A 17,680-nucleotide genomic window follows, 5' to 3' on the forward strand; every position below is an offset into this window, starting at 1 on the left:
AAGAGTGAAAAGCTAATTCATCATATATGGGTTCTTTTTTATAATTACCTCAAGAAATGATCAGTTGAGGTATTAATGAGTTAATGCAGTTAAAAAGGAACTTTCTGAATGCAGAACTATAATCACAGGGTTTGTCCAAACTACTGTTTTATTTATATAGATCTTGGATAGGTTTTCAGTTGCTCCTTTTTTTATCTCAGCAGTTTCATAGTAAACACTTCCTTGGAATTCCTTCCCTTGGAACTACTTTTATTGTCTTTAGTTCTGCAGTACTGGTTTGAACTCAGTATTATGTGTTTTTATAATTAATATATACTGAGGGCTCATGCTAGCTGCTGTTTTAGGCACTTGACATATATTCTAGCATTTAATCTTCCTGATGCCTCTTAAGAATTTGGCACTACTGAGTGCCTGGGTTAGTTGGTAAAGTGTCCGACTCTTGATTTCAACTCAGGTCATGATCTCCTGGTTTGTGGGTTCAAGCCCCACATCAGGTTCTGCACTGACATTTCAGTGCCTGCTTGGGATTCTTTCTCTCCCTGTCTCTCTGGCCCTCCCCTGTTCTCTCTCAAAAATAAATAAATAAACTTAAAAAAATTTTTTTAATTAAAAAAAAAATTGGCACTATTTTATTTCCACGTAGAAATGAAAGAACTAATGTACATATATATTAAGCAGTGCAAAGTCCACTGCTAAGTAAGTAGTGCTAGGATGCCTGTCCAGGCACTCCAACTGTGAGCTGTTGCTCAGAGGTTCAAGATGGGGATATGTTGCTACTGACCAAATAGCCTTCTTCACAAGTTGTTTTAGCTTCCCATTTTCCACCAAATAAACTATAATTCCTTAGCCAGATGATAGTGAGGATTGTCTATGATGTGACCCTAAATTATATGTTCATTCTTCTGTTATAGTTCTCTAATATATTATGTACCATAGTCACTACAGGCCACTTGTTCTTGTAAACATCCATGCGTCTGGCTTTGTTCATGCCATTCTGTAACCCTGGAAAGTTTGGCCCTCACCTTCCCACCGCATTATCTTTCCCTTACCCAGAGAATCCCTCTTACATAAGGGCCTTGCTGAAATGTTACTTTTTGTAGCAGTGTTCCTGATGCCTCTTATGCTAGGGTAGACTAGCACTCATTCTACCTCACTGGACACTTGTACATTTTTGGTAGAATTACAGTTTCTTAAAAGTCTGTTTGCCTTTCTAGATTGTAAGTCCTTTGAGCTGTTTTGAGTATCTTTGCATTCCCAGTGTCTAGCACAGAGATGAGAACTTAGTTCCTAGCAGGAGGTTCTTAATAAATGTTTGTTAACTTAAATTATCTTCTTATCAGGGCCTAGAAGAGGTTGCTTTGACTACTGTTTAACCCAGCACTTCCTACTATAGTTCTCTTTTGCACAAGTTTTGCTTATTTAATGATTATCTCTAATTCTAGAAATAGAACATCTTTAATATAACATGACATTTTGAAAAATATATTTAACTATTATTGGTATGCTGCACTAATGTAAATAAACATTTGGTTTTAGTTAATAATGGTGTAAAGCAAAAGTTGTTCACCAATAGATTTTATTCTATATGTACCATAAGTTTAGTTTAAAGTGTAATAATAGGCAATATTTTCTTTCCCTTTTTAGTTGAACAGGAATAATTTGAAAATTATTAACTAGTATTTAGGTTTCTCTTAAGACATTGATATTTGTTTTAATTTTCCTTGTTTTTCAGGAATATTTTCTCTTTTGGTTAATATTTGTCAACCTCTTAATTAAGCCATTGTGAATTAGCCTGAATTACTTTGTGAATAAAGATATTCATGCTAATGGTAGACTCATCCATCTTTTGTTTTCACTATTAGGATAACTTTAAATTATTTGTGAATGAAGATGTTCAGAATTTTAAGATACTGTTTTTAGTTCAAGAGTAATGCATCTTTCTCTTTTGTTCTGTCATATAAGACCTTTTGATTTATTTGGAGTTGATTAGTAATACAGTCTTGTTATGTAGTAGGAGACAAGTGTTTTGATACAGACAGACCTAGATTTGAGTCCTAGATGTTTCATTTGCTAGCTACAAGACCATGGAGACTGTTGTACTGTTTTCCTTTCTTATCCATTCTGATTCTCAGTTTCCATATCTGTAAAATATGGGTAGTATCTACTTTGGAAGGTTTTTGCAAAATTTAAGAGATAATATTCATAAAGCATTTAGCACAATACCTGACATTTATAAAGTGATCTATAAATGGAAGCACCTCCCAATTAATACTAGCTATTTTGGTGGTTGATTAGCAGTGTACTAATTAGGCCAGGGTCACTGGTTCAATCCCCATGTGGACTAGTTAGCTGTATTCTCTTATGGAGCAAACACTTAGCATCAGATACTGAATAGCAGTAACCTGATTCAGTCAGCACAAGGCCATCACCATTACCAGAAGAACAGCTCAAAACTATGTTATTTACTGCTTTGCAGCAATAATCTAATCTTTACACAGAAAGATCAGAATGCTGATTACATATGCCAGTATAGGGTGCCTAAGAATTAACTCAAGAAACCAGTTGCTTGCCCTGGGTTACTTAGGAGGTAATTTTTATTTTGGTTTGGTTTGCTTGGTTTGGTTTCAGTTGTTTTAACCAGCTCCCACTGAATTTGACTGCTAAAGCCCACTTAACAAAATTCTTTTCATCGGGTTTGGTCATCGTTATGCCTAGACCACTGCTTCTGCCATACTCTATTGATGTCAGCAGGAATAGCAAGGAATGCATCAGATGAAGAACTCTAGTTTAAAACAACAACAAAAAATCTGTGAGGACGTGTTTTTATGTTACATATGTGATTCTTAAAAAATTCTCATGAATTAACCTCAGAAAATATGATAATATAATAACTACTGAGATACTTATTATCTCAGTCATCTTCAGTTGAATTTTGTAATTTTGTGGTATTTTACAACTGAAGGAGGCAAAAATGACTTCCTTCATTGTGACTTCCTTGTGATTTTTTGTTGAGGATAAAGTACATCATTGATTTCTATGTACCATATTGCAGAAGACTTCTATATGGCAAGAGACAACAGTATTTTTTACTTTTGTTTTTTACTTGATTTGCTTTGACTTTTATAATATAAACATTAATATTTTCGTATTATGATAGTAATTTGGCAAAATTATGCTGTTTTTCCAATAACTTGTATCATTGAAGAGATTACATATGTAGTGTAACTTTCATTTTCTAAAATACACACAGGATAATAAACAATATTTTGTATGAGTGCTAGTAAGATTTTTAAATATTAATACTTTATTTTTTAGAGCAGTTTTAGGTTTACAGAAAATTGAGCAGATAATACCATGTCCCTTGTTTAAAAAATTTTTTTTAATGTTTATTTATTTTTTGAGAGAGGGAGAGAGAGAGAGAGTGACAGAGTGCCAGTGGGAGAGGGGTACAGAGAGAGGGAGACAGAATCTGAAGCAGGTTCCAGGCTCTGAGTTGTCAGCACAGAGCCTAACATGGGGCTCGAACCCACAAACTGTGAGATCATGACCTGAGCCAAAGTCAGATGCTTAACTCACTGAGCCACCCAGCTGCCTTATACAGTGTCCCTTATTGACATCTTTCATTAGTGTGGTATATTTGTTAAAATTGGTAAGTCAGCATTGATATATTATTATTGACTAATGTCCACAGTTTATATTAAGGTTTACTTTCTGTGTTGTACAGTTCTATGGGTTTTGCCAAATACTTTATGTCATATATCCACCATTACAGTATGTTACAAAATAGTTTTATTGCCTTAAAAATCCCGCTGTGTCCTACATATTTATCTTTTCCATCCTTGCCCCTGGCAACCACTGCATTTTACTGTCTCTCTAGTTTTGCCTTTTCCAGAATGTCATATAATTGGGATTATATAGTATATACCTTTTCATACTGGCTTCTTTCATTACGCAATATGCATTTAAGGTTCTTTCATGTTTTTTTGTTGTTGTTGTTTGATAGTTTATTTCTTTTTATTGTCATGTAATATTCCATTATGTAGATGTACCACAGTTTATCACTTTACCTTTTGAAGGACATTTTGGTAGCTTAAATACTAATATTCAGGGTTTTGTGTGGACATAAAAGTTTTCAACTTATTTGGGCAAATACCTAGAGCAAGACTTTTGGGTCATATGGTAAGATTAAGTTTAGCTTTGTAAGAAATTGCCAAACTCTCTTCTAAAGTAGTTGTACCATTTTTAATTTTCACCAGCAATTAATGGGAGTTCCTGTTGCTCCACATCTCTGGCAGCACTTGGTATTGTCAGTTTTTTGCATTTTAGCCATTCTAATATGTGTGTAGTGGTTTATTTTTGCCCATTTTAAAATTGAGTTGTTTGTTTTCTAGTACTTGAATTATAAGGCTTTCTTATATACAATTTTGATACAAGTCTTTTTTTTTTATCAGATATGGGTTTTGCAAATATTTCACAAAATTTTCTTCTGTGGCTTATCTTTTCCTTCCCTAACAAAGTCTTTCACAGAGCAGAAGTTTTTTGTTTTGTTTTGTTTTGTTTTATTTTATTTCAGTGACGTCCACGATTTAATCGATTTTCTTTCATGGGTTATGCTTTTGGTGTTGTATCTTTGGAAGTCATTGACAAACCCATGGTTATCCAGATTTTCTCTACACTATCTTCTAGAAGTGTTATGGTTTTGTTTTTTACATTTAAATCTGTGTTCCATTTTGGGTTAATTTTTGTAAAAGGTGTAAGTTTAATGTTTAGATTCATTTTTTTGCATGACCCGTCATTGTAGCACCGTTTGCTGGAAAGATGATTTTTTCTCTATTGGATTGCCTTTGTTTCTTTGTCAAAGGTCAGTTGACTATGTTTGTGTCGGTCTGTTTTCAGTTTCTTTCTGTTCTATTAATCTATTTGTATGTTCTTTCACCAATACCATACGTCTTGATTATTGTAATTTATTTTTTTAAGTTTATATATTTATTTTGAAAGAAAGTGAACGAACAGGGAAGGGGCAGAGAGAGAGAAAGAGAGAGAGAGAGAGAGAGAGAGCTGTGCTGTCAGCTCAGAGCCTGTCATGGGGCTCGATCTCATGAATCATGAGATCATAACCTGAGCCAATATCAAGAGTTGGACACTTAAGTGACTGAGCCACCCAGGTGCCCCTTGATTATTGTTTGTAATACGTCTTGAAGTTAGTGTCTGTGCTCTGACTTTCTTTTTTAATATTGTGTGGCTATTCGGAGTCTTTTGACTTTTCATGTATATTTAAAAACTGGTTTGTTGATATCTACAAAATCACTTTCTGGATTCTGTTTGGGCTTGCATAAATCTACAGATCAAATTAGGAAGAATTGACATGTTAGCAATATTGAGTCTTTTTATCTATGAACGTGGAATATCTCTCCATTTATTTAGATTATCTTTGATTTCTTTCATCAGAGTTTTTTTAGTTTTCCTACTATAGATCTTCTGTGTATTTTGTTAGATTTATTCCTAAGTACTTATTTTATTGTAGAAATAATGTAAATGTGTCTTTTTGTTTCATATTCCCATTATTCATTGCTGGTATAAAGGAAAGCAATTGATTTTTGTACAGTAACCTATCCTGCAGCTTTGCTATAATTAATTGTTAGTTCCAGGAGGTTTTTTTTTTTTTAATACTTATTTATTTATTTTGAGAGAGAGAGAGAGAGAGCATGAGCAGGGGAGGGGTAGGGAGAGAGGGAGAGGAAGAATCCCAAGCAAACTCCGCACCATTTGCACAGAGCCCGATGCAGGGCTTGAACTCAGGAACTGCAAGATTGTGACCTGAGCTGAAACCAAGAGTCGGATGCTTAACCAACTGAGCCACCTAGGCGCCCTCTAGAAGTTTCTCTAAATTGATTCTTTGGAATAATCTACAGTCAATCCTGTCATCTGTGAACAAAAACAGTTTTATTTCTTCCTTCCTAATCTTTGTACCTTTAATTTCCTTTTCTTAATGCATTAGCTAGGACTTCCACTATTATGTGGAATGGGATGGGAGTGGGAAGAGGGGACTTGTTTCTGATCTTAACGGGAAAGCATCTAGTTTCTCACCATTAAGTATGGTATTCACTGTCAGGTTTTTTTTTTTTTAAATGTTTTTTGCTTTTTTTTAAAAAAAATGTTTATGTTTGATTAAGAGAGAGAGAGAAAGTGAGTGAGGGAGGGGCAGAGAGAGCGGGGGACAGAGGATCTGAATTGGGCTCTGTGCTGACAGCCCTGATGTGGGGCTCAAACTCATGAGATGTGAGATCATAACCTGAGCCAAAGTCAGTTGCCTAACCTAGTGAGTCACCCAGGCACCCCAGCTGTCAATATTTTGTAGATGTTCTTTATCAGGTTAAGGAAAGTCCTCTCTATTCCTCATCTGCTGAGAGTTTTTATCATGAATGGATGTTGGATTTTGTCAAATGCTTTTTCTGCATCTGTTGATATTATCATATGATTTTTTTCTTTTGATGTGATGGATTACATTAATTAATTCCAGGCTGTTGAATCAGCCTTGCATAACTAGAATAAATCCCACTTGGTCATGGTGTATAATTCTTTTTATGCACTGTTGGATTCAACTTGCTGATATTTTGTTGGATATTTTGGTATCTCTGTTCATGAGAGATACTGTTCTGTGCTTTTCTTTCTTGTAGTGTCGTTGTCTAGTTTTGGTATTAGTATAATGCTAGCTACATAAAATAGCTTAGGAAGTACTCCTTCTGCTTCTATTTTCTGGAAGAGATTGTAAAGAATTGGTATGATTCCTTTTTTTCCCCTGTTTTTGAAGATTCTTATCTGAGGGCAGCATATGCATGTTCAATTACATGTAAAATCCTAATCTGAATCATGCAAGGAGGGGTGGTAGGAAAATAGCATACACACTGAGTAAGTTATATATGGAAGAGATAGGGAATTTCAAAGTCATACTTTTTTTCCTCAATAATTTGAATCAATAGAACATCTTTTACATCATTCTATAGGCTATGCTATTTAACTTCTGCAAATATTTAATCATTATTTTTTTGAGAAATAATACGAATCTGTAACTTTTCTTCTATGTTATCTTTTTTTTTGTAGAGAAATTTTATAATTTCTTCATTAAATTTTTGGTAGAAATTACCAGTGGACCCAACTAGGCCTGGTGCTTTCTGTTTTGGAAGGTTATTAATTATTGATTCCTTTTCTTTAATAGAGATAGACAAATTCTAATTGTCTGTTTATTCTTGTGTGAGTTTGACAGATTTTTTCAAGGAATTGGTCCATTTCATCTAGGTTATCAAATTTGTGGACATAGAATTGTCAGTAATATTTATTATCCTTTTAATGTCCCTGGGATCTGTAGTGATGTATCCTTTTTCGTTCCTGATTTTAGTAATTTATGTCTTTTCTCTTTTTTTTTTTCATAGTTAACCTGGCTAGAGGTTTATCACTTTTATTGATAGTTTTGAAGAATCAACTTTTAGTTTTGTTGATTTTCTCTATTGATTTTCTATTTTAAATTTAGTTGATTTCTCCTCTAATTTCTATTTTTTTCCTATGCTTATTTTGGATTTAATTTGCTCTTTGTAGTTTCCTAAGGTGAAAGCTTAGATTATTGATGTTAGGTAATTTTCTTTTTCAATATATGCATTTAATGCTATAAATTTCCCCTGAGCACTACTTTTACTGTACTCCCCAAATTTTGATAAGTTGTATATTCTTTTAGCTAGAAATATTTTAGGGGCACCTGGCTGGCTCAGTTGGTTGAGCGTCCAACTCTTGATTTTGGCTCAGGTTATAATCCCAGGGTCATGGGATCAAACCCCATGTTGGGCTCTGCACTAAGTGTGGAGTCTGCTTAAGGTTCTCTCTCTTTCTTTCTCTGCCCCTCCCCCCACTTTCTCCACCACTCGTGTGCTCTCTTTCTCTAAAAAAAAATTGTTTTTAAATTTCTTTTAACAAGAAGTTTCCCTTAAGACCACAGTTAACCTTCGAACAACACAGTTTTGAACTGTGTGGGTCCTCTTCTACACAGATTTAAAAAAAAAAATTTTTTTATGTTTATTCATTTTTGAGAGCGTGAGAGAGAGACAGATCACAAGTGGAGCAGGGGCAGAGAGAGAGGGAGATACAGAATCTGAAGGCTCTGAGCTGTCAGCACAGAACCTGACTCAGGGCTTGAACCCACGAACTGCAAGATCATGACCTAAGCCGAAGTTGGATGCTTAACCAACTGAGCCACCCAGGCGCCCATTCTTTTTTTTTTTTTTTTAATTTTAATTTTAATTTTAATTCTAGTATAGTTAACATACAGTGTTATATTAGTTTCAGGTGTACAATATAGTGATTCAACAAGTTTAGACATTACTCAATGCTCATCATGATAAGTTTACTCTTAATCCCCTTCGTCTATTTCACCTAAACCCCCACCCACCTCCCTTCTGGTAGCAATCACTTTATTGTCTATAGTTAAGAGTGTGGTTTTGGTTTGTCTCTTTTTCTCTTTGTTCATCTGTTTTGCTTCTTAAATTCCACATACGAATGAGATTAAATGGTATTCGTCTTTCTCTCTAGATCCATCCATGTTGCTGCAGATGGCAAGATTTCATTATTTTTTGTGGCTGAATAATTAATATTCCAGCATATGTGTGTGTGTGTGTGTGTGCGTGTGTGTGTGTGTGTGTGTGCGCATGCATGTTTATACACACACACCAGCTCTTTTTTTTTTTTTTTTAAGTTTATTTATTTGAGAGTGACAGAGAGCTAGGGAGAGGCAGAGAGAGAAGGAGAGAGAGAATCTCAGGCAGGCTCTGCACTGTCAGCATGGAGCCTGATGTGGGGCTCAAACCCACAAACTGCAAGATCATCTGAGCTGAAATCAAGAATTGGACGCTTAACCAATGAACTACCGAGGCAACCCACACCTCTTCTTTATTCATCTATCACTGGATACTTGGGCTGCTTCTATAATTTGGCTATTGTAAATATTGTAAATAATGCTGCAGTAAACATAGGGGTACATATATCTTTTTCAATTAGTGTTTTCATTTCTTTGAATAAATAGTCAGTAGTGGAATTACTGGATCCTATCCTATTTTTAATTTTTTGAGGAAGCTCCATACTATTTTTCCACAGTGGCTACACCAGTTTACATTCCCACCAGTAGTGCATGAGGGTTCCTTTTTTTCTACATCCTTGTTGTTTCTTTTGTTTTTTGTGTTTTACTTTTTTTGTGTTAGCACTTCTTGTTTCTTGTGTTTGATTTTAGCCATTCTGACAAGTGTTAGGTGATACATCATTGTGGTTTCGCTTTGCATTTTCCTGATGATGAGTGATGTTGAGCATCTATTCATGTCTTCTTTGAAGAAATGTCTGTTCATGTCTTCTGTCCAGTTTTGATTGGATTATGTGGTTTTTTCGTGTTGAGTTGTATAAATTTTTAATATATTTTGGATACTAACCTTTTATTGGATGTGTCCTTTGCAAATATCTTCCCCCATTCAGTAGGTTGCCTTTTAATTTCCTTATGATTTTCATAATAACATTTTCTCTTCTGTAGCTTATTGTGAGAATGCAGGATATAATACATATAGCATATACAATGTGTGTTAATTGGTGCCATATATAATTGCTAAGGCTTCTGGTCATCAGTAGGCTATTAGTGGTTAAGCTCAGGGGAGTCAGGAGTCATATGCAGATTTCTGACTGCACAGGGGTCAGTGCCCCAAGCCTAAGGTTGTTCAACTGTACTTCTTCTTTTTCTTTTTTTTAAATGTTTGTTTATTTTTGAGAGAGAGACAGAGTGTAAGCAGGGGAGGGGCAGAGAGAGAGGGAGACAGAATCTGAAGCAGGCTGCCAACTCTGAACTGTCAGCACAGAGACCGACGTGGTCATTGAACCCATATGGTGAGATCATGACCCGAGCCGAAGTCGGACTCTTAACCGACTGAGCCACCCAGAAGCCCCTGTACTTCTTGTATCCATGTGTTATTTAGAAGTGTATTGCTTAATCTGCAAGAATTTTAGTTTATTCCATCTATCATTCAGTTACTGATTTCTAGTTTAATTCTGTTGTGGTCTAAGAGGATATTTTGTATGATTCCTATTCTTTTAAATTTATTAAGATGTGTTTTATGCCCCAGAATGTTGTCTATTTGGGTGAATTTTTCATGTGTGCTTGAGAAAAATGTGTATTTTTCTGTTGGAGAAATATCAATTTGATCCAGTTGACTGAGGTACTGTTCAGTTCAACTATGTCCTTACTGATTTTCTGCCTGCTGGATCTATTGTTGATAGAGGGTATTGAAGTCTCCAAATGTAATCATGAATTCATCTGTTTCTCCTTGTAGTTCTATTAATGGAGCAGTGTGAGAACATGAAATCACCTGTACCTTTCAAAATATGGCATGGTGAACTCTAAGCAGAGATAACCATAGGGTAATCTTAGGCTAAGTATGAATATATTTGAACGTCTTGTAAACTCATTTAAGTTAGATTCTCAAATACTCAGTGTTCATTTTTTTGTTAATGTGCTTTTCTCAAACAAATAACATCACATATACTTGATCTCACAGTCTTCTGTCAAAGTACTTTGACATTTCAGATAATTTAGTGGCTACTTGGGGGATTGTTGTTTTTAAACTGGTTTTTTGGAGTTAACTCTTGTATTTAGTTCCTCCAACTGCCTTTGTTGGAAGTTCACATCCATTTCCTTGAACCAGAAGAACCCCATTGCTGTAAAGTTGTTAGGTTTAGTGCACCATTTTGATATTTAACCAGCATCAACAGGACGAGGACAATTACTTTTATGGGTACTTTTCAGTTAAAAAAGTGCTTTCTCATTTTACTTAATTCCAACACCCAACCAGAAAGTTATTATTATTGTTTTTTTAATGTTTATTTATTTTTGAGAGAGAGACAACAGACAGAGCATGAGCAGGGGAGGGGCAGAGAGAGAGAGGGAGACACAGAATGAGAAACAGGCTCCAGGCTCTGAGCTGTCAGCACAGAGCCTGATGCGGGGCTTGAACTCATGAACCGTGAGATCATGACCTGAGCCGAAGTTGGATGCTTAACTGACTGAGCCACCCAGTCACCCCAGAAAGTTTTTATTAAATTTATATCATGCTAAAGTGAAAATTTTTCCTGTTGTAATATCTCTGAAATGAGAATGCATTTTATAATGAATGACATAATGTAATTGGAAGATTCTTTTTTCTTTTCTTGTTGGTACATGAAGTAATGATTTATTTTACTCATCTATGGAATCTTAGATTCAACAAAATTATTAGAGTACTAATTTGCAGAGGAAGAAACTGAAGCTCAAAAGACTAAATGATATGTCCAGAGTCACACAGCTAGTACATGGTTAAGCAGGAAGTGGGCTTGTGATATTAAGGGCTCATTTTTTCCCAATGTTTCAGTAGTTCTCAAGCTTTAATGTTGTAAGAATTATCTGTGGAGATACATGGACACCCATCCTCTAGAAATTTAGATTCATTATGTCTATGGTAGGGTTTAGGAATATGCATTTCTTAGATGCATCAAGGAACATACTTAAGTATCATCTCAAACTCTGACTTGCTGATAGAAGCCCCAGTTGATACATTGCTGTTCAGTAGCATTGCCCTTTAAGAGTTTATTAGTGATGAGGATAAGGTCCTTGATATCACTAATAAGAAGTCTAGGAAGCCCCAGAACAATGTTTTGTGGGGGCATAATCATAGAAAGATGTCTTGGCAAACATCACTAATCTATTACAGAGACTGTCCACAAGTGTTTTCAATACTGAGCTTTGGGCTGAAACTTTCAGTCAAGCCTATCTGCTATGCCCTGCTGTGGGCCTTTTGAACAGTGTGTATGAATTTAATGGGAAAGAATTTCCATCATTTTTTTCTTCAGTTGACTCTTTATAAATGTCACAGAGAGCTGCTTTTGCATTTTGTTTTGTTTTCCTATATACTGTGGTTGTTTAGGGTGGGAGCTGGTTGCTGGGAGAAGGGCTCCTTCTCTGCTTAGAGCTCTTGGATGGAGGTTTTGTTGAGATGTCTGACATTATTGCTGCTGCCCACCTGGTAAACAATAGCACACCCTTGGTTGCCTCTGCATGATTTTGTGTGTTCAATTTTTCCATCAATAGCATGTAAAGCTTGAAATAAGATTTTAGTAAGTGCATAAAATTTGAGTGTTTTGGGTTTTCACACATTTCAAATCTTATTTTACTTATTGTTGATTAGCTTGGGAATTGGTTGGCTCTTTAATATAGCAATAGTTCCCTGTAGTTAAAAAAGTGTTAATTTGGGTACTCCAGGTAGACACCTTAGTTTTTCCCCTAATTTATCATAGTTTTTTAATCCAGAAAATTATTTCGCACTACAATTTCTAATTACCTCTTATATGAAGCCTTCTACATACAGGAGAACTATAATTGTGTTTTCATATTACTAATACCTCATTACACTTAATATCCAGACTCCATTTTTTTGCATTTACTTTTATTTAACTTGGTACTTTTATTAATTAAGGGATAATTTTGTAACTACTCATTTATTAACTATAAATTTCAAGTGACAGAATAAAAACCAAATAGGTATCTTTATTTCGGCTGAAAAACAAATCCAGATACTGAAGTTGTAACTTTAAAAAATTAAGTCCAATTTCTGTGCTGTTTTTCAGAGTTACTCAGCACTGGCTCATTTGGAAAATGTATCATCGCCATCAGCCTTAGCTTCTTGGAGGCATGGGGGTTGGGAGAGTTAGCCTCTTGAGAGCCTACATTAAAGGTTTTTAGAATCTTAAAATTTTCCTTTTGAGTCATCTGACCATAAATAATAATACAGCATTCCTGAGTTGATAGAAATGATTTGCCATAGAAATGATCTGTGTGGAAAATAGTTTTAAAACTTGAATCTTCATTTAACTTCCAGACTTCTTTCCATAGGCCATTTTGCAACCTGTGTTGGCAGCAGAAGATTTTACTATCTTTAAGGCAATGATGGTCCAGAAAAACATTGAAATGCAGCTGCAAGCCATTCGAATAATTCAAGAGAGAAATGGTAAAGTGTTGAATTTAGAAATTGAATTGCTAAATGCATTTTGTTTTTTCAGTTTTGATTATTCTGATTCTATTATGGTCTTAAGTGTAGCTGCTTTGTATAAATTTATTTCAAGTTTGAAAATCTGTGGCTGACTTAAGAGACTCAAGAATGTAATCTTCCTGATCAGTGTGTGTTTGCCATATCAAAGAAAGCAGACTAGAATCTAATTTAATGATGCTTTAGGTCTCAGAGAGCTTGATTTTTCTTCCTAGCCATTTTGTTTATGAAATTCAGTATTTTTGAGTGGTCACAGTTATAGTTACTGTTGAGAGAAGGGGACTTCTCTTTTCCTTCTGGCTTATCATTGTTAGGACCTTTGTGAGAGACGGTGGCTCTCCAGAGTTAGTGAGCTTTGGAAGTATTTGGAGGGTTGTTGAAACCATATGGCTGTCTCCCATTTCTGATTCAGTAGGTCTGGGGTGGGATTGAATACTTTGCATTTTTAACAAGTTTCCAGGTGATGCTAAAACTTTTGGTCTTGGGACCAAACTGAGAACTGTTCCAGGGAAATGGGCAGGTATGATTGCACTACCATCAGGTGGAAAGGAAAACAGAATTCAGAACCCCAGTAACCCTCTTTTAGTTTTATCTGTTCTCTGACTCTCTTGCCTAATCTCAGTTTCTCTCTAGCTTTTCCTGCTTTTATTCCCTTTTTTGTGTATTTGAATTACATTTGACATTTTGACCTAGAACATCTGAGTTTCTAACCATACTTATTATTGTACTATGTCCTTTTCAATCCAATCTTATCTCCTTTCAGATTTCTGGCTCTAATAATCTGACCTTGATACCTATATGTTCCTTTGTTCAATGGACCACACTGATATTCTTGACCATGCTATATATTCTTCTTTGGCAGCAGGACCTTTTTCTAAAAATTGTTTCTTGAACATGTGAGAGCTATAGTTCTGTTGTACTATTTGCTTTTAAAGATCTGGAACACACAACAAGAGGTTTCTGTTGTTGCAGGGCAAACATTGGAGTGTTGCAGGGCCCCTTGTGGATTGTCCTCTTGTTAGTCTAATGTGAGTAGAGACTATCTCTTAGAGTCAACCACCAACATAACTATTCTGTAAGATCCTAGGATGCTTTTCACAGCGGTGAAAGAGGTGATGTCTGTGGATAGGAGATAACACCACCCTAACCCTGAACTACACATAACATTGTGCTGTGACTTTGATGTAAAGAAACTTGGAAAACAGTCTCTTTCTTTGTCTTTGTACCATGATTTTCTTTATAAAATCCTTTTCTCTGAATGTTCCTGAAATTATGCTTTATTCTGACCTATTGGATAGAGAATGTGAATAATTATTTTATGTTAGTTAAAATTGTTTTGGGGGGGCTCAATTTTGATAAAAGAGATAGTGAACTTGATATTGGTACTCTGTAGTTTCCAGTTTGAATTTAACTGGAAACTCATTTAGATTTAATATAAAGAAAGGGAACAAATACATTGGCTGGATGCCTCAGGCTGCCATTAGCAAGAAGCCTCAGTGAAAATGTCTTAATCAATAAGAAATTATCATCTCACAGAACAAGAAGTCCAGAAAAAGGAGGAAAGGAAGATGGTCCATGTTGGCTAAGTTAAGGACTCAGTGATATTATCAAGAATGCTGATGCTTTCCATCTTTATACTCTGCTATTCTCAGGATCTTCTCTCATAATTGTACTCTGACTGCATTGAATAAGACTCAGCAACATCTCATGAAGAAAAGGGGTGTTTCTTCCTGTGCATCTCTTTTTGTTAGCAAGACAACACTTGCATAGAAGCCTCCTAGGAATTTTCCCCTCAGGTCCTATTGGTCAGGATTTGGGTCACATGCCTTTCTTAAACCGTCTAGCAGGGGAAATGAGACTGTTATGATTGGCTTAAGTCACTCATGAATCACTCTGCTGTGGTGGGGTAGGGCTCAGCCTCTAAGTACTTGGCTACCTGCTAATTAAGCAAATCTGGCTTATGTTAGCAAGAGAGGATGAGACAATGATGCAGACTAATGCTGGTGTCAAACTACAGAGTGGGACTGTTTGCTTACTTTTAGGTAAAAACTAAGACTTAGTTTCTGCCATAGTATTTTTAATACTTGGATTTAAGAATGTTGCTTAGCTTAGATCCAGTAGATAGTACCTTAGAGCAATGTTGATTGTACTAAAAACTGCAGATCATTTGAAAATTGTCTTTGTGGTAAGAAACATTCAAAGGCTCTTTGGATTCTTAGTTGTATTTTATCAAAGAATTTTTGGAGAAATGCAAATCAGAGCATTATTTTGATGGCTTTGAAGTATTGCATACTATTGCATTATTCTTTCCTTAGTTCTTTTAATTTTCCTTAGAAATATTATTAGAGAATACTAGTTGTATATCTTTTGACTGAGCAAAAATGCATCGATGTGTTTTATCGACGTCAGCTTTCTGGTTGTGACACTATACCATGTTTTGCAAGATGTTACCATTGGGGGAAAACTGAAAAAAGGTGCATGCGTAGCATTTCTCTGTATTATTTCTTAAAACTGCATGTGAATCTGCAATTATCTCAAAATAAAAAGTTTAATTAAAAATGTATTTAAACACCAAGGGGATTAGAATCATATAGCTACTTTAATTTAGAGCGGATCCAAAATCCCATAGTCATTTGTGAATAGAGAAAATGGAAGGTAAAAATTAAGAGACATGCTGCTGATGTTGTGGGAATATACTAATTATAGATATGAACACAACACTGATTACCAGTCTACCTGCTTATCAGGAAGATAAAGGTAATAAAGCAAATTCAACCAATTCTTAAAATCACTTGCCATGAGTTATTATTTGCTTGGGCCAAAGTTGGTATTGCCCTGGTTTATAGTTATTGGCCCAATATCTAGATAGAGGCTCTGAGGGCAGAGATTGTTTTATTCATCTTTATATTGTCCCTGAGTGCTTAGCACTATGCTTTTTCCCATGGAGTAAGCAGGGCTCTTTTCAGTAGCATTTGCTATAGTATGAATGAAGAGTATTAACATACTGTTTCAATTAAAGTATTTTATATTTTGTTTTGTAAACTCTTTTCACACTTAAGGGATACTTTTAAGAGCATAGTATCCCTTATATTATTATTAGGATAATATAATATAATATAATTATATTATAATTATATTATATATATATTATATATTATATATTATATATTATATAATATATATATAATATATAATATATTATATATATAATTATATTATATATATATAATATAATTATAATAATATAATTATTATATTATATTATTATTAGGAACTTAATGGTTTCAGTGGTATATGCTCAGTATGTGATTAGGGGTGGTGATAGTTTATATTAACTAATTTTAATTGCTATATTATGGTTATTTTTAATAGGTAATACAAATAATTACTAAGAGAATTCTAGGTAAAATTGTGGGTTTTTTGGTGGGGCTGATTTTCTAAAACAAGAAAAAGTTAAAAAGACCATAATTAGATAATAGCTGAGAACATTTTTAAAACGAAAGATATGAGTAAACTGATTTGTACTTCTTGGTGAGTTAGAGTAGTGAGAAATAAATGTTTTCAGTTGAGTTTATATTCTTTTGTGTGGTCTTTGGTTTTGAACAGGTGTATTACCTGACTGCTTAACAGATGGTTCTGATGTGGTCAGTGATCTTGAACAGGAAGAGATGAAAATCCTGAGGGAAGTTCTTAGGTATCCTTCTTTAATTATTTTTTGAATGAATCATTAGTAATATTGTGATATGATCTGTATATATGTTTTCTATCTCCAAAATATTATGAATTAGCAAAAAATATTTATATTCTCTACTGAAAACCATAAAAATGATTTATCATTGTACTTGTTTATAACTATGTATAACTTTTTTTTAATTGACAGAAAAAATGATTTTCACATGCCTCATACTATATCAGGCCAAATGGGAGGGTCTTTTTCTTCTTTCATCATGGGAACAGGAAACTAGCCACCAGTGGGAAAAGTTGCAGTAGACCCATCCTGATGCCTGGAAAGGGGCGTAGTGGCCTGAGTAAGCAAGACATTCCATGGCTTCTGGACCTTGGTATTTGAGATGGCTCGTTCTAGGTGTCTAACAGTAGGAGGCTGGACATTCAGACTCCACAGGCCGAATAGCTGACTGGGCAGGTACCCTGCAAGGGAAAAGTAGATAGTGGGAAGTGCTTATCCCAGATGACTGTCTTGTGGGTCTCTTCCTTGCCCCAGTTACATGATTCTCTGCCAAATGCCTGGCATGGAGTGTGCAGCACACTAAAGGAGTAGTTCTTTTTCTCTTGGGTCTATTGTCTCTTGACCCCTCTGGGAGATTTGGAAGGGAGTGGCAATTGAAGCACCTAATTTTCAAATCTCCTTTGAGAATGTATAGGCTTAGGGCAAAAGGATACTTGTGGCCAATGTGTCCCCTACAGAATGGGGCCTTGTCCTTTGGGGGCCCTTCCTTTCTCTTCAGCCCTAACCACACACATGACTGTCTTCTAACATCCTGTAGTTCCAGCCCTACCCCCCTCGTTTCAACTTCAAAGCAGAAGGGAGGACAGGCAGGATGGTCAGTAGGAGGATGGGTCTA

The 17,680-nt window shown here is 35.2% G+C and overlaps 1 protein-coding gene across 2 annotated transcripts in view; it reads left to right on the forward strand.

Annotated features, from left to right (window-relative positions):
• The window catches only part of CFAP36 (cilia and flagella associated protein 36), a 29,850-nt gene that overhangs the window by 4,585 nt on the left and 7,585 nt on the right, over positions 1–17,680 (forward strand). For both annotated transcript variants that reach the window (XM_003984011.6, XM_006930106.5), the window contains exons 4-5: positions 12,944–13,058; positions 16,704–16,791. In XM_003984011.6, the coding sequence (XP_003984060.2) occupies positions 12,944–13,058; positions 16,704–16,791 (203 nt within the window). The remainder of the gene's footprint in view (positions 1–12,943; positions 13,059–16,703; positions 16,792–17,680) is intronic.

This window comes from Felis catus, chromosome A3, assembly GCF_018350175.1.
Source record: "Felis catus isolate Fca126 chromosome A3, F.catus_Fca126_mat1.0, whole genome shotgun sequence".
NCBI classification, from domain to species: domain Eukaryota; kingdom Metazoa; phylum Chordata; class Mammalia; order Carnivora; family Felidae; genus Felis; species Felis catus.